General features: G+C 48.5%; 1 protein-coding gene across 1 annotated transcript in view; it reads left to right on the top strand.

Annotated features, from left to right (window-relative positions):
• Positions 1-17,888, top strand: part of col6a2 (collagen, type VI, alpha 2) — a 109,239-nt gene that overhangs the window by 83,420 nt on the left and 7,931 nt on the right. Inside the window, 4 exon segments of the mRNA XM_038787119.1 lie at positions 3,916-3,961; positions 5,196-5,348; positions 6,841-7,293; positions 7,627-7,665. Coding sequence (XP_038643047.1) covers positions 3,916-3,961; positions 5,196-5,348; positions 6,841-7,293; positions 7,627-7,665 — 691 coding nt within the window.

Raw genomic sequence — 17,888 nt, 5'->3', positions numbered from 1 at the left:
CAGGGGAGCAGGGCAGGATACTAGACCTCTGAGTCTCGAGAAGCAAGATCGGGGCGATTAGCCAGGCTGAGGAGATGGGGACAACTTGGGGGAGGGAAAGCGGGAAACTGGATGCCACATTCTGTTTAAATGTATATTTAAGCTCTCGGGAAACTAACTGGTCAACTCAGCAGCTCCAGTGTATAAAGACAGAGTCATGTCTAATGTAAAACTCATCAGGACTCCCAGTGGTCACCATGGAGTGAGCGGTCACACATTTGGTAGCTCCCGCTCAGGGCAGATTCTTTTGGTCCTTTCCCCACCCGAAGGGTGAAGTATTTGAGGACGAAAGGTACAGCAGGGCCTGGGGAAGGTAATACTCCTCTGGTGTGGTTGGTGCGTAGATCAGTGGACGAGGAACACCACAAGGAAGAAAGTGCAGTTGGAGCAGGAGAGTTTTTGTGATGCGCCAAGTGAGTTGAGCAGAAGCTGGTGTTCCAGGGTGCGGCGATCCAGAAAGTGGTGGAGGTGGCGGGGGAGCACGAGGAGCATGTGGCCTCATTGTTGGCTGAGATGGGAGTGATGCGGGAGAGCCAGACTTGGACTCACACCAGTTGATTATGGGGAAGGGGATTTAAATACGGATATGGAACCGAACTTGGACTGGTCGAGTCCCAAGTCGCCAAGGGTATCGGCAGTGGCGAGAAAGCTGAGGGGGTTCATGGAGCGCATGGGGGGAGGTGTGGGCCCGTGGGGGGCTGGGAGGCCAAGGGCAAAGGAGTTTTCATACTTCTCCCATGTGCACTGAGTGTACTCCCAGATTGATTTTCTCGTGCTAGATAAGACGTCGTTGGCAGGGGTGGTTGACCCGGAGTATTTGGCGATTATGGTTTCAGACTACGCGCCGCACTGGGTGGATCTGCGCGAGGCCCAGGGTGTAGAGGGGGGTCAGCAACTGCAGAGGAGATTGGATGTGGTGTTGTTGGTGGCTGAGGTGGTGTGTGAGCGGATGAGGGCTGCCATTCAGGGGTACATGGAGCTAAACGACATGGGGGAGGTCACAGCCGGAACACTGTGGGAGGCACTCAAGGTGGAGGTTTGGGGGGCGTTAATATCAATTCAGGTGCACAGGGAGAAAATGGAACAGGCAGAGATAACATGGTCGGTGGATGAGATTTTGAGGGGGGACAGGAGATACTTGGAGACGCTGGAGGCAGGACTGTTGAAGAAGGGGCAGAGGCTCCAGATAGAGTTTGAGTTAGTTTATCCATGGAAGAAGGTGGGGCAGTTACAGAGGTGCAGTGTATGAGTATGGGGAGAAGGCGAGTAAGGTTTTGGCCCATCAACTGAGAAAGCAGGAGGCAGCGAGGGAGATTGGCAGAGTTAGGGATGATAAGGGCAAGGTGGTGTTGGATCCAGAGGAGGTATTTGAGGTGTTTTATAGAAGGTTATACAAGGTGGATCCTCCAGCCAGGGAGGAGGAGATGTGGCAGTTCCTGGACAGGCTGGAATTTCCCAATGTGGAGGAGGAGCTGGTTCATTGACTGAGGTCCCAATTGGGTGAGGGAGGTGATGGATGGCATGGGGGCGATGCAGGCAAGGCAGGCTCTGAGGCTGGACTGGTTCCCGGTAGAGTTTTGTAAAATGTTTGTGGCGGACCTGGAGTCACTGCTGATCATGAGCGTCCAGACGAACTGAGTGAGTTTAGAGTACTTTGGGCTACATCATGGGATGAGGCAGGGGTGCCGGCTCTCCCCTTTGCTCTTCACCTTGGCAGTGGAGCCGCCGGCAATGGCACTTAGGGCATCGAGCGACTAGAGAGCGATTGAGCTGGGAGAGGGGGGGGGGGGGGGGGGGGGGGCGCAGCATTGTTCGCAGACAGCCTGTTGCTGTATATTGCGGACCCAGTGGGTTATATTGGAGGCATCATGGGGATCCTGGCGGAGTTTGGCCGGTTCTCGGGTTACAAGTTGAATACAGGGAAAAGCCAGGAGTTCCTGATTGAGACTAGGGGGCAGGAAAGAAGGCTAGGGGAATTGTAGTGGTACATAGGGTGCATATGACAGTGGCGAGGATGAGTAAGCTGTTTTTGCAGGGTTTGAGGGGCAGCAGGGTAGCATGGTGGTTAGCATAAATGCTTCACAGCTCCAGGGTCCCAGGTTTGATTCCTGGCTGGGTCACTGTCTGTGTGGAGTCTGCACGTCCTCCCCCTGTGTGCGTGGGTTTCCTCCGGGTGCTCCGGTTTCCTCCCACAGTCCAAAGATTTGCGGGTTAGGTGGATTGGCCATGCTAAATTGCCCATAGTGTCCTAATGAAAGTAAGGTTAAGGGGGGTGTTGTTGGGTTACGGGTATAGGGTGGATATGTGGGTTTGAGGAGGGTGATCATGGCTCGGCACAACATTGAGGGCCGAAGGGCCTGTTCTGTGCTGTACTGTTCTATGTTCTATGTTCTAGATGTGGGCGGTGCGTGGGGGGGCTCGCAAATTCCATCCACATATTTTGGCCGTGTCCGAGATTGAGGGAGTTCTGGCAGAGGTTCTCAGATGTGATGTCCAAGGTGCCAGATGTGGAAGTGGCCCCGAGTCCAGAGGTGGCGATATTCGGGGTGTTAGAAGATCTGGGAGTACAGGGGGTGAGGAGGCCGATGTTTTGGCCTCTGACGCCCTGATAACCCGGAGACGGAGTTTGTTTGGGTGGCGGGACTCGGAGCCGCTGAAAGCGGGAGTGAGGGTGAGCGACTTGGTGGAATTCCTGAGGCTGGAGAAGTTCATCTTGAGGGGGTTATGGATGGGTTCACCCGGAGGTGGAAGCCTTTTATTGATTTCTTTTATGAAGGTTTGTGAGGTCAGCAATGTGGGGAGGGGATGGGGCAAGAGGGTTAAAATGGGGAAGGCAGGATGTGAGGAGGGAATGGCGTCAGGGGAGCGGGGGAGGAATTGGTGTTGGTTGTTATTGAGTGGTTTGGTTGTTCTTCTGCTTCTGTTTGTATACCTGAAAATGCCTTAACTTAAAATATTTTAAAAAATAATAATGTAAAAATCATTAGAATTATCCTGTACCTAATCTAAGAGATCCTCAAGGATGGGATTTTTAAAAAAATCTCCTGGACACTACTGTGAGCAACTAGGAAGTAAAATCATATAGTCACTGAACAAACGTGTTATTTTTAATTCATTTTCTTTGAACACTTTCATCTGTTGGGTATTTAATATTAGAGATGGGGCTGGTGCTGTTTCACTAACAGTCAAGACTAATGCAATTGGGAAGCAAAGAGTCTTTCTCATTGGCTGTGGAAAGATGATCTGCCTGAAGGGTGGATCCATGGTGGGCATATTAGCAGGGTGGTTTGAATCACAGAATTCATAGAATGCCACGTGCAGAAGGAGGCCATTTGGCCCATTGAGTCTACACCGACCCTCTGAAAGAGCATTTTAACTAGGCCCACTCCCCCACTCTATCCCCATAACCCCACCTGACCTGCACATCTCGGGACTGTGGGAAAAATCGGGAGCACCCAGAGGAAATGCACACAGACCCAGGGAGAGCATGCAAACTCCATACAGTCGCCCAAGGCCAGAATTGAACCTGGGTCCCTGGTGCTGTGCGGCAGCAGTGCTAACCACTGTGCCCTGTAGTTATGGCAATCACATGTTGAGCTGGGGTTGTTTGAGTCACGTGATGGAACCTCAGAGATACGGCCAACTGGAGTTGGTGAGCCTCGAGTCAGGACCTTCAGCTGCATGCGGGAGAATCATCAAGAAATGTCAATGAACGATCTTCATTAACTAGGTCCTGTATGCTACTTTCTTCCTCTCCAGTGCGTTCTCACAAGTTTGTTCCCTCCCTCTAATGCTTTGTTGAGTTTTTAGGTAAGGCTTCAGCTTAAGGCGATGTCTACTTGCTTTGTGATTTCTCCTAATTTTCATTCCCTGTAGGACTGTGACGTGATGACTTACGTCAGGGAGACATGCGGATGCTGTGGTAAGTTCATTTGTTTCAGCCACAGCACTTATATTCCGCAGTGAATTTCAGAGACCTTCCATCAAGGGGCCTTGTTGACCACGCTGTGCACAATAGGAGCGTACGTCAGTAAATCACACGGAGTCTGTGGCGGTCTCTGCTCTTTTCCTGGAGAGTCCCAGCCACTAATCTAAATTCCGACATCCATAGGTTAATTTGAGGCATCACAGCATGTACTTTAATAGCATAGGTTACTGGCAAAGAGTCATGCAGACTCGAAACGTTAGCTCCCTTCTTTCCCCACAGATGCTCTCAGACCTGTTGAGATTGTCCAGTATTTTTGTTTTTTCTTTGAGCATAGATTACTGGTTGGCTTCCTGTCTGTAACTTTTGTAGTTTTACCTGAAGCCAGATGAGATGAATCCCAGCTGCCAATGGCTGACACAGTCTCCCAGATCCCATGTATAAATAAATCTGGTGGCTAATTCTCAATGGTACCGTCCAAAACCGTGAAGCTGGCATTAGATTAGTGAGCCAACACAAACTGTCAGCCCCCTCCTCCCCCCACCACCAAACTCTTACCATCAGGTGTGTCAGCATCGAGTTCAAATAAACCTCAGGAAACCTCATCCTTGCCTCTCACTGGGGCTGGTTTAGCACAGCGGGCTAAACAGCTGGCTTGTAATGCAGAACAAGGCAACAGATCGGGTTCAATTCCTGTAGCAGCCTCCCCGAACAGCTGCTGGAATATGGCAACTAGGGGCTTTTCACAGTCACTTCATTGAAGCCTACTTGTGACAATAAGCGATTATTATTATTATTATTATTATTAGAGTCACAATGTAACTTGGGAGGAACGGGTTAATTTGAGCTTGTGATTCTCAAAGCTGCACCATTGATAGTTTTCCTTGCCACATATCTGGATCTGCTGTAAACTAATCAATAGAGATGGATCGTCATGACTAGTCAATTCCAATATTATTGTATCTTCCAACTAATAGAATGATTGAAGGCAAACCAGATGAATCTTTTTTTTAATCCAGAAATTTCTACATACCGAGTTCCTATAGTTCCATTATGTGGTCAGTAGAGAGGATTGATTAATTGGATCAGTTTGAATTTTGTATCAACTGCCATCCTTGAAGCCTGCCTTAGTGCTCCACAGGATTCCTCATATGAGATATATAACTGAGCAGAGTCAATGAACACAGTTTAACCTCCTTTATTTTCCATTCCCTTCCCCTTCCCTTTTCAGACTGTGAGAAGCAGTGTGGTCCGCTGGATATTGTATTTGTGATTGACAGCTCGGAGAGTATTGGGCTGACCAACTTTACTCTGGAAAAGAATTTCGTCATCAATACCGTCAGCCGATTGGGCACGTTAGCCAAAGATCCCAAATCTAATACAGGTCAGCAATCCAGGGAAAGGTCACCCACTTAACATAACCCTCCTTATCGTTCTAGGCTTTTGGAACTTTTCTTCACTTAAAAATGGCTTGGGAAAGAAACACTCTTCCAGAATTTAGCTGTAAATGGACTTTTATGGTCACCCTTTTTTATTTTTAATCTTGACGACATGCAACTGGATCATTTTCTTTCAATTTTAAGTGATGTCCTTTTGAACTTGTGAGGCCTATCACTGAAGGATGTTTAACTAGGGTTACAGTTGCCTGGCAACCCTGGGTCTGAGACTAGCAGCCATTACTATCCTCCGGTTCAAGATGGAAGCCAGATACAGAAGCTCACTGCGCACAGTTCGGTTCATTCTTTTTTTGACATGATTCACGTTTGCAATTTGCTTTGTGATTTTGGACTTACTGGCCGTTCTGCACAGCGGGCAGAGATGTTGGCACGGTACAACCTAGAACCTATTAATAGGCACACCTCAGCTTATTATAACACGCCCTTCACCTTTAAAAATGCTGAAACAAAAATTGCACCTTAAGAACGTGCTCTTGGTCTTAGATTCACTCAGGTTCTACAGTGGAACTGAGCACTCGCCAGCCAGTTACACGACTATGCATACGCTCCTGTGAACACGCTCTGAAACCAATGTGACCCTCGCACCACAGTCTGACCCTGTGTTAATCAATCATACACCTTGCTCAGACTCCTACCCCATGGCCAGCCCACACACTTTCCGGTTGCGGGTGCCGACTTAAGCAGCTCCCTCTGTGACTGGTCAGCCTAAAACTGCCCTTTTAGCTATTAGCCTCCTAGCCTTTTCTTTCAGTGAACCCCTTCTGCCACCAACTCATCAGGTGTGAACATGTTCTGTAAAGGCTGGAATAGAATGCAATGTGATTCCACTAGAAAGGGTGCAGAGGAGATTCATCAGGATGTTGCGAGGGCTAGAGGTTTCAGCCATGAAGAGAGGCTGGTTAGGCTGGAGTTGTTTTCCTTGGCGCGGAGAAGCCTGAGGGGGGGACTTCATTCCAGATGTACAAAATTATGAGATAAATAGAGAGGGTAAATAGGAAGACATTTTTCCTCTTAATAGAGGGAGCAATAACAAGGGGGCATAGATTTACGGTAAGATGCAGGGGGTTCAGAGACAATGAAGGGAAAACATTTTCACCCAGAGGGTGGTGGGAATCTGGAACTCACTGCCAGAAAGGGTGGTAGAGGGATGAAACCTCATAACATTTAAGAAGCATTTAGATGAGCACTTGAAAAACCATAGCATACAAAGCTATGGGCCAAGTGCTGGAAAATGGGGTTTGATGGCCGGTGAAGGCATGATGTGCTGAAGGGCCTCTTTCTGTGTTGTAAAGCTTTATGACCCCTCTTAGCTCGCACTCTGTAATTTGTCAGTTCTGTAAGTACAGTAAGTGTTACTCTGTAAAGTTTCCAGTGGAATGACCGGTTGATTGTTTTTCTCATTTAACTTGGGGATTGCAGGAGCTCGCGTTGGTGTTGTTCAGTACAGTCACAATGGAACATTTGAAGCTGTGCAGCTAAATGATCCAAAAATCAACTCGCTCTCATCCTTCAAGGAGGCGGTTAAGAAACTGGAATGGATTGCAGGCGGCACCTGGACCCCCTCGGCCCTCAAATTTGCATATGACACATTAATCAAAGCCAACAAGCGCGATAAGGCAAAGGTCTTCGCCGTGGTGATCACTGATGGCCGGCACGACCCGCGGGACGATGACTCGCTGCTCAGGTCCCTGTGCAAGGGCGACGTCATTGTCAACGCCATCGGCATCGGGGACATGTTTTCCCGGGAACAGGACGACGAAACACTGAAGTCGATTGCCTGTAAACAGGACGGGAAGGTGCAGAAAATGAACCTCTTTGCAGACCTGGTGGCCGAGGAGTTCATTGACCAGATGGAGGAACTGCTGTGCCCCGGTAAGTCCAACTAAAGGGAGACACTGTCTGTTTCCAAAGATCTCAAAGCTGTACTGCAGGACGTGGAGCAGATCTAGGATGGGTGCGATTTTCTGGCAACCAGAGGTGGCTCGTCATTGGTTGCCTCCTGGATCTTCCAGTCCCACCAGTGTCTGCGCCAGTTTTCCTGGCTCACCCGCCTTACTGCTGGGGAACCCACCGCAGTGGGTTACGTGAGAGGGAAAGATCCTACTGGCGGGATTGGCCAGAAAACCCCGCCTGTTGTGCTTTCCAATGTATTCATAGTTTCCTACTACAAGCGGAAATGTTTTTATATCTTTTTTTTTCTTTCAGATCCTGAGATAATCTGTCCTGATCTCCCCTGTAAAACAGGTAAGTTCCAAGCACATCAAATTACATTGCGCAGGAGGCTCACTCAGAAAGCTAATTCATTATATGTTTACACCACATAAACTGTACCTAAGACGATATAGAGACTGCATTTGGAGCATATGATGTAGACCAGATGTAGATTGTATATAGAGCCTAAGACTGTTGCTGGAAGTAAATATAACACAACGTCTTTCACTCCCCCACTCCTGTCTCTCCACAGCTGTGCCCAGTCCTGATGGAATACTTAAAATCATTTTGGTGGGAAAAAATAGAATATTCTAGAAATAGAAACATGGAGGTCTCTTGCTGATAACGGATTGTAGAGATGTTAGACTGAAAGCCTCTTTTTTTTTTTTCCCAAGCGAAATGAAAACACCGCCATGCTCGTGCCTTTCTGCATAATGAAGGTGGGCTCACTAACAGAATTAGATGAGTCCAGAGTAGTTGAACATGCCAGTTTTGGGGGAGGGCCATATGGCGGAACACGCATTTCCTTCATGTATAGCAATATTTATTCATATAAGCAAATTGCTGAGATCTCAGGGTGACACGAGCCACACTGAGAAACACAATTGAGTTTGGGATTGGGGCCTTCTCTCATCCCACTTTCACATTTCTAAGCATTTAATCACCAGAAACAGCCAGAAAAATAAAGTTGATGCTGCTGACTGCCCTTAAACCCCATTGAATGGAAAGGGGCCCTTGAGGACAGGTTGAAGGCCTTCAGGTAGGCCGCAATTATTAATTTGGAGCCTAGATTACTTTTATAGGGATCTGGCTGGAGGAACACTCATGCCCCTTGAAAGACCAAGGAAAATTTGACTCTTACCTCTGCTGGGTCTCTTCTCTTCCACTGATCAAAGGATCTTGGGCCCCATATTAAAAGAGGTAGGTGTTTCTGGTCACATGGCAGTACAGCCCCTTCCAAAATGCGCAGCTATGTCACTGGTGTTGACCGGGCAGTCAGAAGACCCAATCCCTTTTCTCAGTTCATTGCTGGAATGTTAACATATGAACAAGGAGCAGGAGTAGGCCGTTCGGCCCCTCGAGCTCATTCTACCATTTAATAAGATCATGGCTGCTCCAATAATAACCTCAAATCTGCATCCCTGCCTACACCCTACAACCTACACCCTATAACCTATCACCCCCTTGCTCACCAAGAATCTATCCATTTCTCCCTTAAAAATATTCAAAGATTCCACGACCACAACCCTTTAAGGAAGAGAGTTCCAAAGACTCTCGCCAGTCTGACAGAAAATATTTCACCTTGTCTCCGTTTTAAATGAGTGACCACTTATTTTTAAACAGTGACCCCTAGTTCGAGATTCTTCCACAAGAGGAACCATCCTCCCCATATCCACCTGGCCAAAAACCCTCAAGATCTTGGCCGGGATTCTCCGATCCCGTGCCGGGTCGGAGAATCGCCAGGGGGGCGCTCCAATGCCGGACAGCTGATTCTCCGGCAACCAGAGAATCGGTGGCAATCGCGCCCACGGGGTCACCGTCGCGCCGCCCCGGCGATTCTCCGTGCCTTGACGGGGCGACCTGCCGAGTCCTGCCGGCGGGACCTCAGAGTTCTGGCTGCGGGGCCATCCTGGTGGGGGGGGCAGGAGGATCCAACTCCGGGAGGGTCTCCACGGTGGCCAGGCCCGCGATCGGGACCTACCCATCGGCGGGCAGGCTAATTCCGGCGGGGGGGGGGGCCTATGTTCCTCTGCGCCAGGCCCCTGAAGGGCTCCGCCATATTGTCCGAGGGCCGGCGTGGAGACGGCAACCAATGCGCATGCGCAGACCCACACCGGCCGTGGCGCGCCGGATTTCGAGCAATGGACAGCACTCCAGCCCTGTACTAGCCCCCTAGGAAGGGGTGAATGCCTGGGCCTGGAGGCCCGTTGACGGCGGTGTCGCTCGCGCCGGTTTTGACGCCGGCATCAACCGTTGGCCGGGACTTTGGAGAATCCCGGCCCTTATATTTCAATCAAGTCGCCGCTTACTCTTCTAAACTCCAGAGGATACAAGCCAGGCCTGTCCAACCTTTCCTCAGAAGACAACCCATCCATTCCTGGTATTAGTCTGGTAAACCTTCTCTGAACTGCTTCCAACGCATGGACATCCTTTAAATAAGGTGATCAATACTGTACCAGCGCCCTGTGCAACTGAAGCATAACCTCCCTGCCTTTGTAGTCAATTCTCCTTGCAGTAAATGGCAACATTCTATCAGCTTTCCTAATTACTTGCTGTCCTTTACATATTCGCCTTTGTGATTCCTGCACTGGGACACCCAGATCCCTCTGCACCTCAAGAGTTCTGCCATCTCTCACCATTTAGATAATTTTCTCTTTTATTCTTCCTGCCTGTGGATAATTTCCCATTTGACCACATTATACTCCATTTGCCAGATCTTTGCCCACTCACTTAACCTATCTATGTATTTTTATAGCCTCCTTGGGTCCTCTTCACAACACTAGACAACTGTGGTCAAAATTAACCCTAAGAAGCCATCTCTGGTTGGTTGCTGCTGAATTACTGGCTGGCCCAGGCCAAATCCATGATGCACAATGATATATTTATCCTTTCATTGCAGAATTGGGAGCTAACAGTGGGTAGTTGATCAGCAACAGCTGCTTTCATTCATATAGCACCTTTTAACATCATAAAAGTGCCCCAAAGCAATTCACTGGAGCAAAATGTGACACTGAGCCACACTAGGAAGTATTAGTGCAGGTGACCAAAAGCTTACTCAAGGAAGTAAGTTTTAAAGAGTGTGTTAAGAAAGAAGCGAGAGGTAAAAATGCAGAGAGTTTTTGGGAAGAAGCTCCACAGTTTGGGGTTTACGCAGCTGAAGGCATGGTCACCAGGAGTGGAGTATTCGAGAGGTCAGAATTAGAGGAGGAGTGCAAAATAATTCAGAGGGTTGTGGGGCTGGAAGAGATTACAGAGATAGAGAGAGGCGAGGCCTGGGAGGGATTTAAGCAAGAATGAGAAAATTAAAATGAAGGTGTTGGTTAAAGGGGAACCATTATAGGTCAGAGAGTGATGAGTGAACGAAAGTTAGCACAGGCAGTGGAATTTTGGATGGCCTCAAAGTCAGAGGGGGTAGAATGTGAGAGGCCGGCCTGGAGGGTGGTGGAATGGTCAAATCTGGAGTCAGGCTGTATGAAGACAGCTGCTGAGGAAAGACATGGAATCAGTGGCTGTGGAATGAATGCTGCAGCGGGGACTGAAAATTATGGCTTCCACCTTTCCAATCCTTCATTCAGTCCAAATTCTTAATATTGATTTGTCAGAGGCTGTCGAAAATTGCTAGACACTGCTGATGGGTGGGGTGTCACAATATCCACATTGCTGTTTTACCTCAAACACAAACGGGAGGGGGTGGTGGCAGATGTTCAATGCCCTTTAGTGAAATCAATATGGCCCCTCAAATCGTCAGTGGAGTGGGCATCAGGGGCCGATATGGGCTCTCATATAATCAGTGAATTGGACAACATGGATATGGACCCATGATGTTCGACACGTGGACACAGATGGAATGATTGCCATGGCAATGTGTTAGCCTTGCAGACCAGCACAGAGTTGGGCGACACTGATGAACCAGTCATCAAACCCCTGGGCAAACAGAAACACTTGAAAATCTGAGACCATTTTAAGAACCGTATGTGAAAAGGGAGTTTATACATGGAGCTGACTACACATTCAGCAATAGAGGAGTGCTATGTGGACTCAACCATGTGTAATAAAGGGCAAGACATGTCTGGCCCAAACCATGGATCGCATGAAAGCAGGAGGGGAGATGTGCAATGGACTATGCAGAAGGACCTTTTCATCCAATTTATATTATAAAACCATTTGGAATGGATATGACTCTTCAGAGACCACATTCATTTGCCATGGGATGAAGTGGATTGCTGGGCCATTTTCAGGGGGCAGTTGAGCGTCAATCACATGAGCTGTGAATCACATGTAAGTCAGGCCAGGTAAGGTGGCAGATTTCCTTCCCTGAAGCATTATTGAGGCAGGCAATCAATGATATTTGGCATGGTCGCCATTTCTAAGACTAGCTTTCAATCCCATTTGGGGAACCCACACAAGAACTTAATGGGTAAAATTACGCGGAAGCAATATAGTTTCAAAACTAAACTTGTGCGTGCAAAGCCACAGTCGCCATTTATTTCATTCTGACTGCAGCCCTATTCTCTCTGCTAACCTGCCTGGGTGGCAATTGTAAACTGATGGCATGTCAGAAACAACTCTCTGACCAGAGGAAATAGTTTTTCCCGATTCACTCTATTTCAAACCTTTTGTAATTTAAAAAAATGCAATTCAATCTCTTTGTCTCCTCTGTTTCAGTACAAATACATCATCAGCTATGGCTCAACAGCTCGCACCCTCTTGAGTCAATGAGTTCAAGTCCCACTCCAGAACCTTGAGCATGAAATCTAGACTAGGGCTGAGGGAGTGCTATACTGTCAAAGGTGCTGTTTTTGAATGAGATGGCAAACATCTGCCCTCTATAAATTCCCATGACACTATTTCAAAGAAGCGCTAGAGAGTTTTCCGGATGCCTAGGCCATTACTTGGACCTTAGATAACACCTAAAATTGATGGCCAGGTCATTTATTTCATCACTGTTTGTGGAACCTTACTGAACACGTTTCCTATTTTGCGACATCTTCATTGAAGTACTGCCTGTAAAACACTTTGAGACATTTTTTAAAAATGTATTCCTTGGGATGTGGGTATTGCTGGCAAGGCCGGCATTTGTTGCCCATCCCTAATTGCCCTTGAACTGAGTGGAACTGCATGGCCATTTTCAGGGGGCAGTTGAGCGTCAATCACAGGAGCTGTGAATCACATGTAAGCCAGGCCAGGTAAGGTGGCAGATTTCCTTCCCTGAAGCATATTATTGAGGCAGGCAATCAATGATAGTTGGCATGGTCGCCATTTCTAAGACTAGCTTTTAATCCCAGATGTAGTAATTAATTGAATTTAACTTCCACCAGCTTCCACGGTGGAATTTGAACACATGTCCCCAAGACATTAGCCTGAGCCCCTGGTTCACTAATCAACGACATTACCACGAAGACACTGGCTTCCTGAGTTGGTGAAATACACTGTATAAACGCAAAACTTTGATTCTTATCCTTTCTGTAGGAGGTCTACCCTGGCATTCTGTGCTCCTATTTATAAAAGCCATGAAGCTACTTGAAGGCCTCATGTCAGTGTAGTTCAGTCTGCAAAGCATTCTGAGGGAGACTAGGCAGGTTTGCTCATTGCTGAGTGAATGGTATACTCTGTCAGCTAGTGTCAGCGAGCCTAAAAACTCTTCTCTTTTAATCGTTTTCAGATATCTTAAGCAGTAACGCTGCATACCCAGGTTACCCACCCATCCCAATGCAAGGGACCTACCCTGGTAACTGGTTTCACAGAATCCAGGAATTTAGATCAGCAATGCAAACTTCTGAGCACCCAGATACCTACAGCAAACTGGTAGCGACTATGGCTTACACCGCAGGGATGGCCAAATTCTCCACTGGAGAGGAGCGGCAGAATTGGACAGACCTATTCATAGATTCTTTTAAAATGATTTACAGTGATATAACAGGGGATGTTGAGAAGAGCATGAAGCTGTGCTAGGGGAAGTGGCTGGGTGCTACTTCCACGACGATTAATGCTCCACGGAACACGCCCATCAATCCCACACCTGCGCTACCGATGGGCAAGCAATGAAAAGCCAGCTTAACCCGCAGCTTCTTGTTCTGAGCCTTGCATCCCTGTCACCAGGGGCCACTTGCAGCTGGTCATACAGGGTAGGCTTGAGGGTCGGGGAGAGCGTTGACATGCAGAGTCTTGTACAGCTACATTTGGACCATCACTGGTTTGGGTCAGCTCCCAGGACGCACTCCAAGGGCTATTTGCGCTCCTCAATCCAGCTTATCTACCCCTGCAATAGAATTGGGATCCTCCAAAAAAAAGAGACTGGATCTGTGAACCTGCCTCTAGGGGGTAGGAGAATGAGATTTAGCTGTGTAAAGGCCACAGGAATGATCTCTTGGAATCTAGGTCAAACAACGGTCCATTTCAGCTAAATCAGAGAGGTGAGGTGGTAGTGGGAAATTAAAATCAAAACTTGTCTTGGCCAACCTCTGAAGCAGAGCCTGTCTCTAAAAGCAGAAATTGCTGGGTACAAGGCAGACAGTGCGGAACCCACAGAGTACGAGTGGCAATCCTCGAAATGGATGTTGGGGTTGCCCATTCTAGATTGATTCCTGGAGGTTCCATCCATTTTCCCTCGCACAGCCAGGCTCCTGCCTGCTATTGGTTGCCAGACATGCCCATTCTCTAACCAACACCCTCCCAGCCAATTGGCAAGGAGGGTCTTGGATATCCCATTGGATAGTGCCTGACATTTGTTCAAAGAGCCTCATTCACCTCATCGCCAATACTTTTAGAGCTACTATTCGAAGAGTGCGTTTTTTAAAAAAAAAACAAATGCACAGTTGATTTTAATGTCCCAGTGATTTTTGTAAAGATTCTATGACTCTCTTCCCCTGGTTGCTTCCCTCAGTGGCCTGGAACTGAATCTTTACTCCCAGCTGGAGGCTTGGCAACCTTAATTGAGTCTGAGTTTGGATGGGGGAGATTCCAGGGATGTTGCCCTGGTATTCCTCATTCCCAGATGCCGATGTTCCATGTTTGTATTCCCAGCGTTTCCTGAATATGTTTTCAGATTTCCCCTCCGTCTCTTGGCCCACTCTAGCTGCTGTTAAAGGGTGGAGCCTGCTCCTGTGCCTGTATTGTCTAATATGACGCACACTTCTGCCTTTCTCTAATGCATTTTTCAACCTGTACATGTATTGTTTAATAAACATTTCATTTTATTCTTGGATGCTGGCTGATGTTTTAATAGAAAAGAAGAATGAACAAACTTGCATTTATATAGTACCTTTCACGACCTCAGCACATCAAAAAGTGCCATCCAGCCAGTAAGGTACTTATGAAGTTTGGTTACTGTCAGAAACAGGGCAGCAAATTTATGTGCGGCAAGATCCCACAAACAGCACTGTGATAATGACCAGATAATGCATTCTGAGTGTTGTTAGTTGTGGGATTAAATATTGGACCCAAACATCAGGAGGAACTCCTTTCTCTTCCTTGAATAGTGACATATGCTAGCTCAAAAGGGGGCAGGTAATGTTTTGGTTTGGGTGGGATCTCTGACATTGCAGCTCTCCCTCAGCACTGCAGTGTCGGCCTAAATTATGTGCTCAAGTCTCTGGAATGAGACTCAAATGAAAAACCTTGTGACTCAGAGGCAGAGACCACAGGTTGGGGTGGGTTTTGGGGAAGCCCATTTTTTAAAAAATCTTTCATGGGATCGTGGTATCGCCAGCATTGCCCATCCCTCATTGCTCTTGAACTGAATGGTCAGGCCACATTGCGGTGAATCTGGAGTCTGGACTAGGCCAGACCAGGTGAGGATGGCAGGTTTCCTTAGTGACGTTACTGGACCAGATGGACATTGACAATCGACAATGGTTTCATGGTCATCGTTTTTATAGAACTCAAATTTCACTATCTGCCATGGTGGGATTCAAACCCAGGTCTCACTAGTCTGGATCACTGGATCTCTGGATCACTAGTCCAATAACAATACACTACACCATCGCCTTCCCATTTGTTTGGTTTTAGACCATAGCCCTGAGCAGATACTAGTGAATCCACTTGCATTGTCACAGCCTGGAAGTGCGCTCATTCGAGGATCTCAGTGATCCCTAAGATCTGCTGCTCAACGAGATCACAAACCCAGTCCCTGACCTCTGTTGGATGTGGCCAATCTAATGGGACCTTGTGAAATTTACAGAAGCTATTAGTTAGTTCATCCGCATGGCGCAATAGTCTTAAACGTAAAGCAAGATGTGGTGGAAATTCAGAGCAGGCGAATCAGCACCTTTTCTGGCAAATGATATAAATCTAACAGGTCAATCTGCCTTACCTTTTGGAGGTTTGAGATGCCATTAGACCTGGAGATTTTGAGTTTATTTTTTGATTCATACTGTACTGATCTCAGCCCCTTCTACAGTGAGGAGCAGTAATTGGGGGAGTGGATGGGAGGTTATGGGCGGGATTCATCCAGCCCTGGGCCGGGCCGGAGAATCCCCGCGAACGGGCCACACCGCCCCGACGCTGGCACGCGATTCTCCGCAGAGTGGTAAAACGCGCCATTTTCATAGATAGAATTTACAGTGCAGAAGGAGGCCATTCGGCCCATCGAGTCTGCACCAGCTCCTGGAAAGAGCACCCTACCCAAGGTTAACACCTCCACCCTATCCTCATAACCCAGTAACCCCACCCAACACTAAGGGCAATTTTGGACACTAAGGGCAATTTAGCATAGCCAATCCACCTCACCTGCACATCTTTGGCCTGTGGGAGGAAACCGGAGCACCCGGAGGAAACCCACGCACACACGAGGAGGATGTGCAGACTCCGCACAGACAGTGACCCAAGCCGGAATCGAACCTGGGACCCTGGAGCTGTGAAGCGATTGTGCTATCCACAATGCTACCGTGCTCCCCTGGCGCCGGTGTGGTTGGCATGGCGCCGGTCGTGGGCCGCTCAACGCGACCAGCCCGCCGATTCTCCGGCTCGGATGGGCCAAGTGGCTGTAAGAAAAGAACCGAGTCCCACCGGTGCCGTTCTAACCTGCTCCGGGCCGGCGGGACCTCAGCGTATAAGGGTCGGGTGGCGGCCTTTGGGGGAGAGGGGGGATCCGACCCCGGGGGGGGTGCCTCCGATATGGCCTGGCCTGCAAATCGGGGCCCACCAATCGGCGGGCCGCCTCTGTGGCTGGCAGCCTCCTTTCCTACGCGCCAATCCCTGTAGTTCTGCGCCATGTTGCGTCAGAGCTGGTGCTTGAAGGAGGCCACTGCGCATACGCGTTTTGGTGCCGGCGCCACCGCGCATGTCCTCGGTGCCGGCGCAGCTGCGCATGCACGGATCCCGCGGCGCACAGTTCGCGCCGGGATCTGCAGCTGGAGCAGCCCAAACCGCTCCAGTGCCGTGCTGGCCCCATGTAGGGGCCAGAATTGGTCGTGGGGGAGGCCCGTTCATGCCTGTAAAATGCGACAGCGTTTACCACGGTGTGGACACTGTGCCACAGGATTGGCGAATCCCATCCCGTGGGCTTTGGGATCTGGCATGTAGGAGAGAGGCTCATAACCTAGTTGGCTTAAATCCGAGTTCCCACTGATGCAGTTATCTGCAGTTGCTGATATTAACCAATCAATCTTAATGTTTTGACCTAGGATTGTTTTTTTTTTCCTTTATTCATTTATGGGGTGTAAGCATCGCTGGCTGGGCCAGCATTTATTGTCCATTCCTGAAGGCATTTAAGAGTCAACCACATTGCTGTGGGTCTGGAGTCGCATGTAGGTGAGACCGAGTAAGGATGACAGATTTTCTTCCCTACAGGACATGAGAATGTTTGTCGATGTGTGCCAATCAAGTGGGCTGCTTTGTCCTGGATGGTGTTGAGCTTCATGAGTGTTGTTGGAGCTGCACTCATCTATTTCAACAATATTGTGATAGAGCTCCTAATCAACAACAAAAACCTGGGCGGCACAGTGGTTAACACTGCTGCCTGACAGTGCTGAGGACCCAAGTTCGATCTCGCCCCAGGTCACTGTCCGTGTGGGGTTTGCACATTCTCCCTGTGTCTACGTGGGTCTCACCCCCACAACCCATAGATGTGCAGGGTAGGTGGATTGGCCATGCTACATTGCCCCTTAATTGGAAAAAAACAGAATTGGGTAGTTAAAAAAAATTTTTTAAGTGACACTCAGAAGGTTGCATCTGAAATGAGGTTAGATTGTATTGAGTAGACCGTTAGAGCCACTAGCGAATGGGCATGATTTTAGAAGCATTGAGTGGTGAAATGTTCCCTTCAGGGATTATTTCAACAGCCACTGGATCTGTTTATGGATCTACTGGAATCTTTGTGAATTCATCCATTCATATTTTCTATTTTAATATGAAAACAACCAGGAACAAAGAAAGCCCCTTCCTATGTCTTATACTACCTACCATTAAATGGAACCCAACCGTGCACATCATGGGCTGGATTCTCTGCCGGCGGGATGCTCTGTTTTGCCGGTAGCCCAGGGATTTCCCGACGGCGTGGGGCTGCCCCACAATGGGAAAACCCATTGACCAGCCGG

This window comes from Scyliorhinus canicula, chromosome 2, assembly GCF_902713615.1.
Source record: "Scyliorhinus canicula chromosome 2, sScyCan1.1, whole genome shotgun sequence".
Taxonomy (NCBI): domain Eukaryota; kingdom Metazoa; phylum Chordata; class Chondrichthyes; order Carcharhiniformes; family Scyliorhinidae; genus Scyliorhinus; species Scyliorhinus canicula.
The sequence above is the reverse complement of the archived record's forward strand: the minus strand, read 5'-3'. Positions and strand labels throughout refer to the sequence as shown.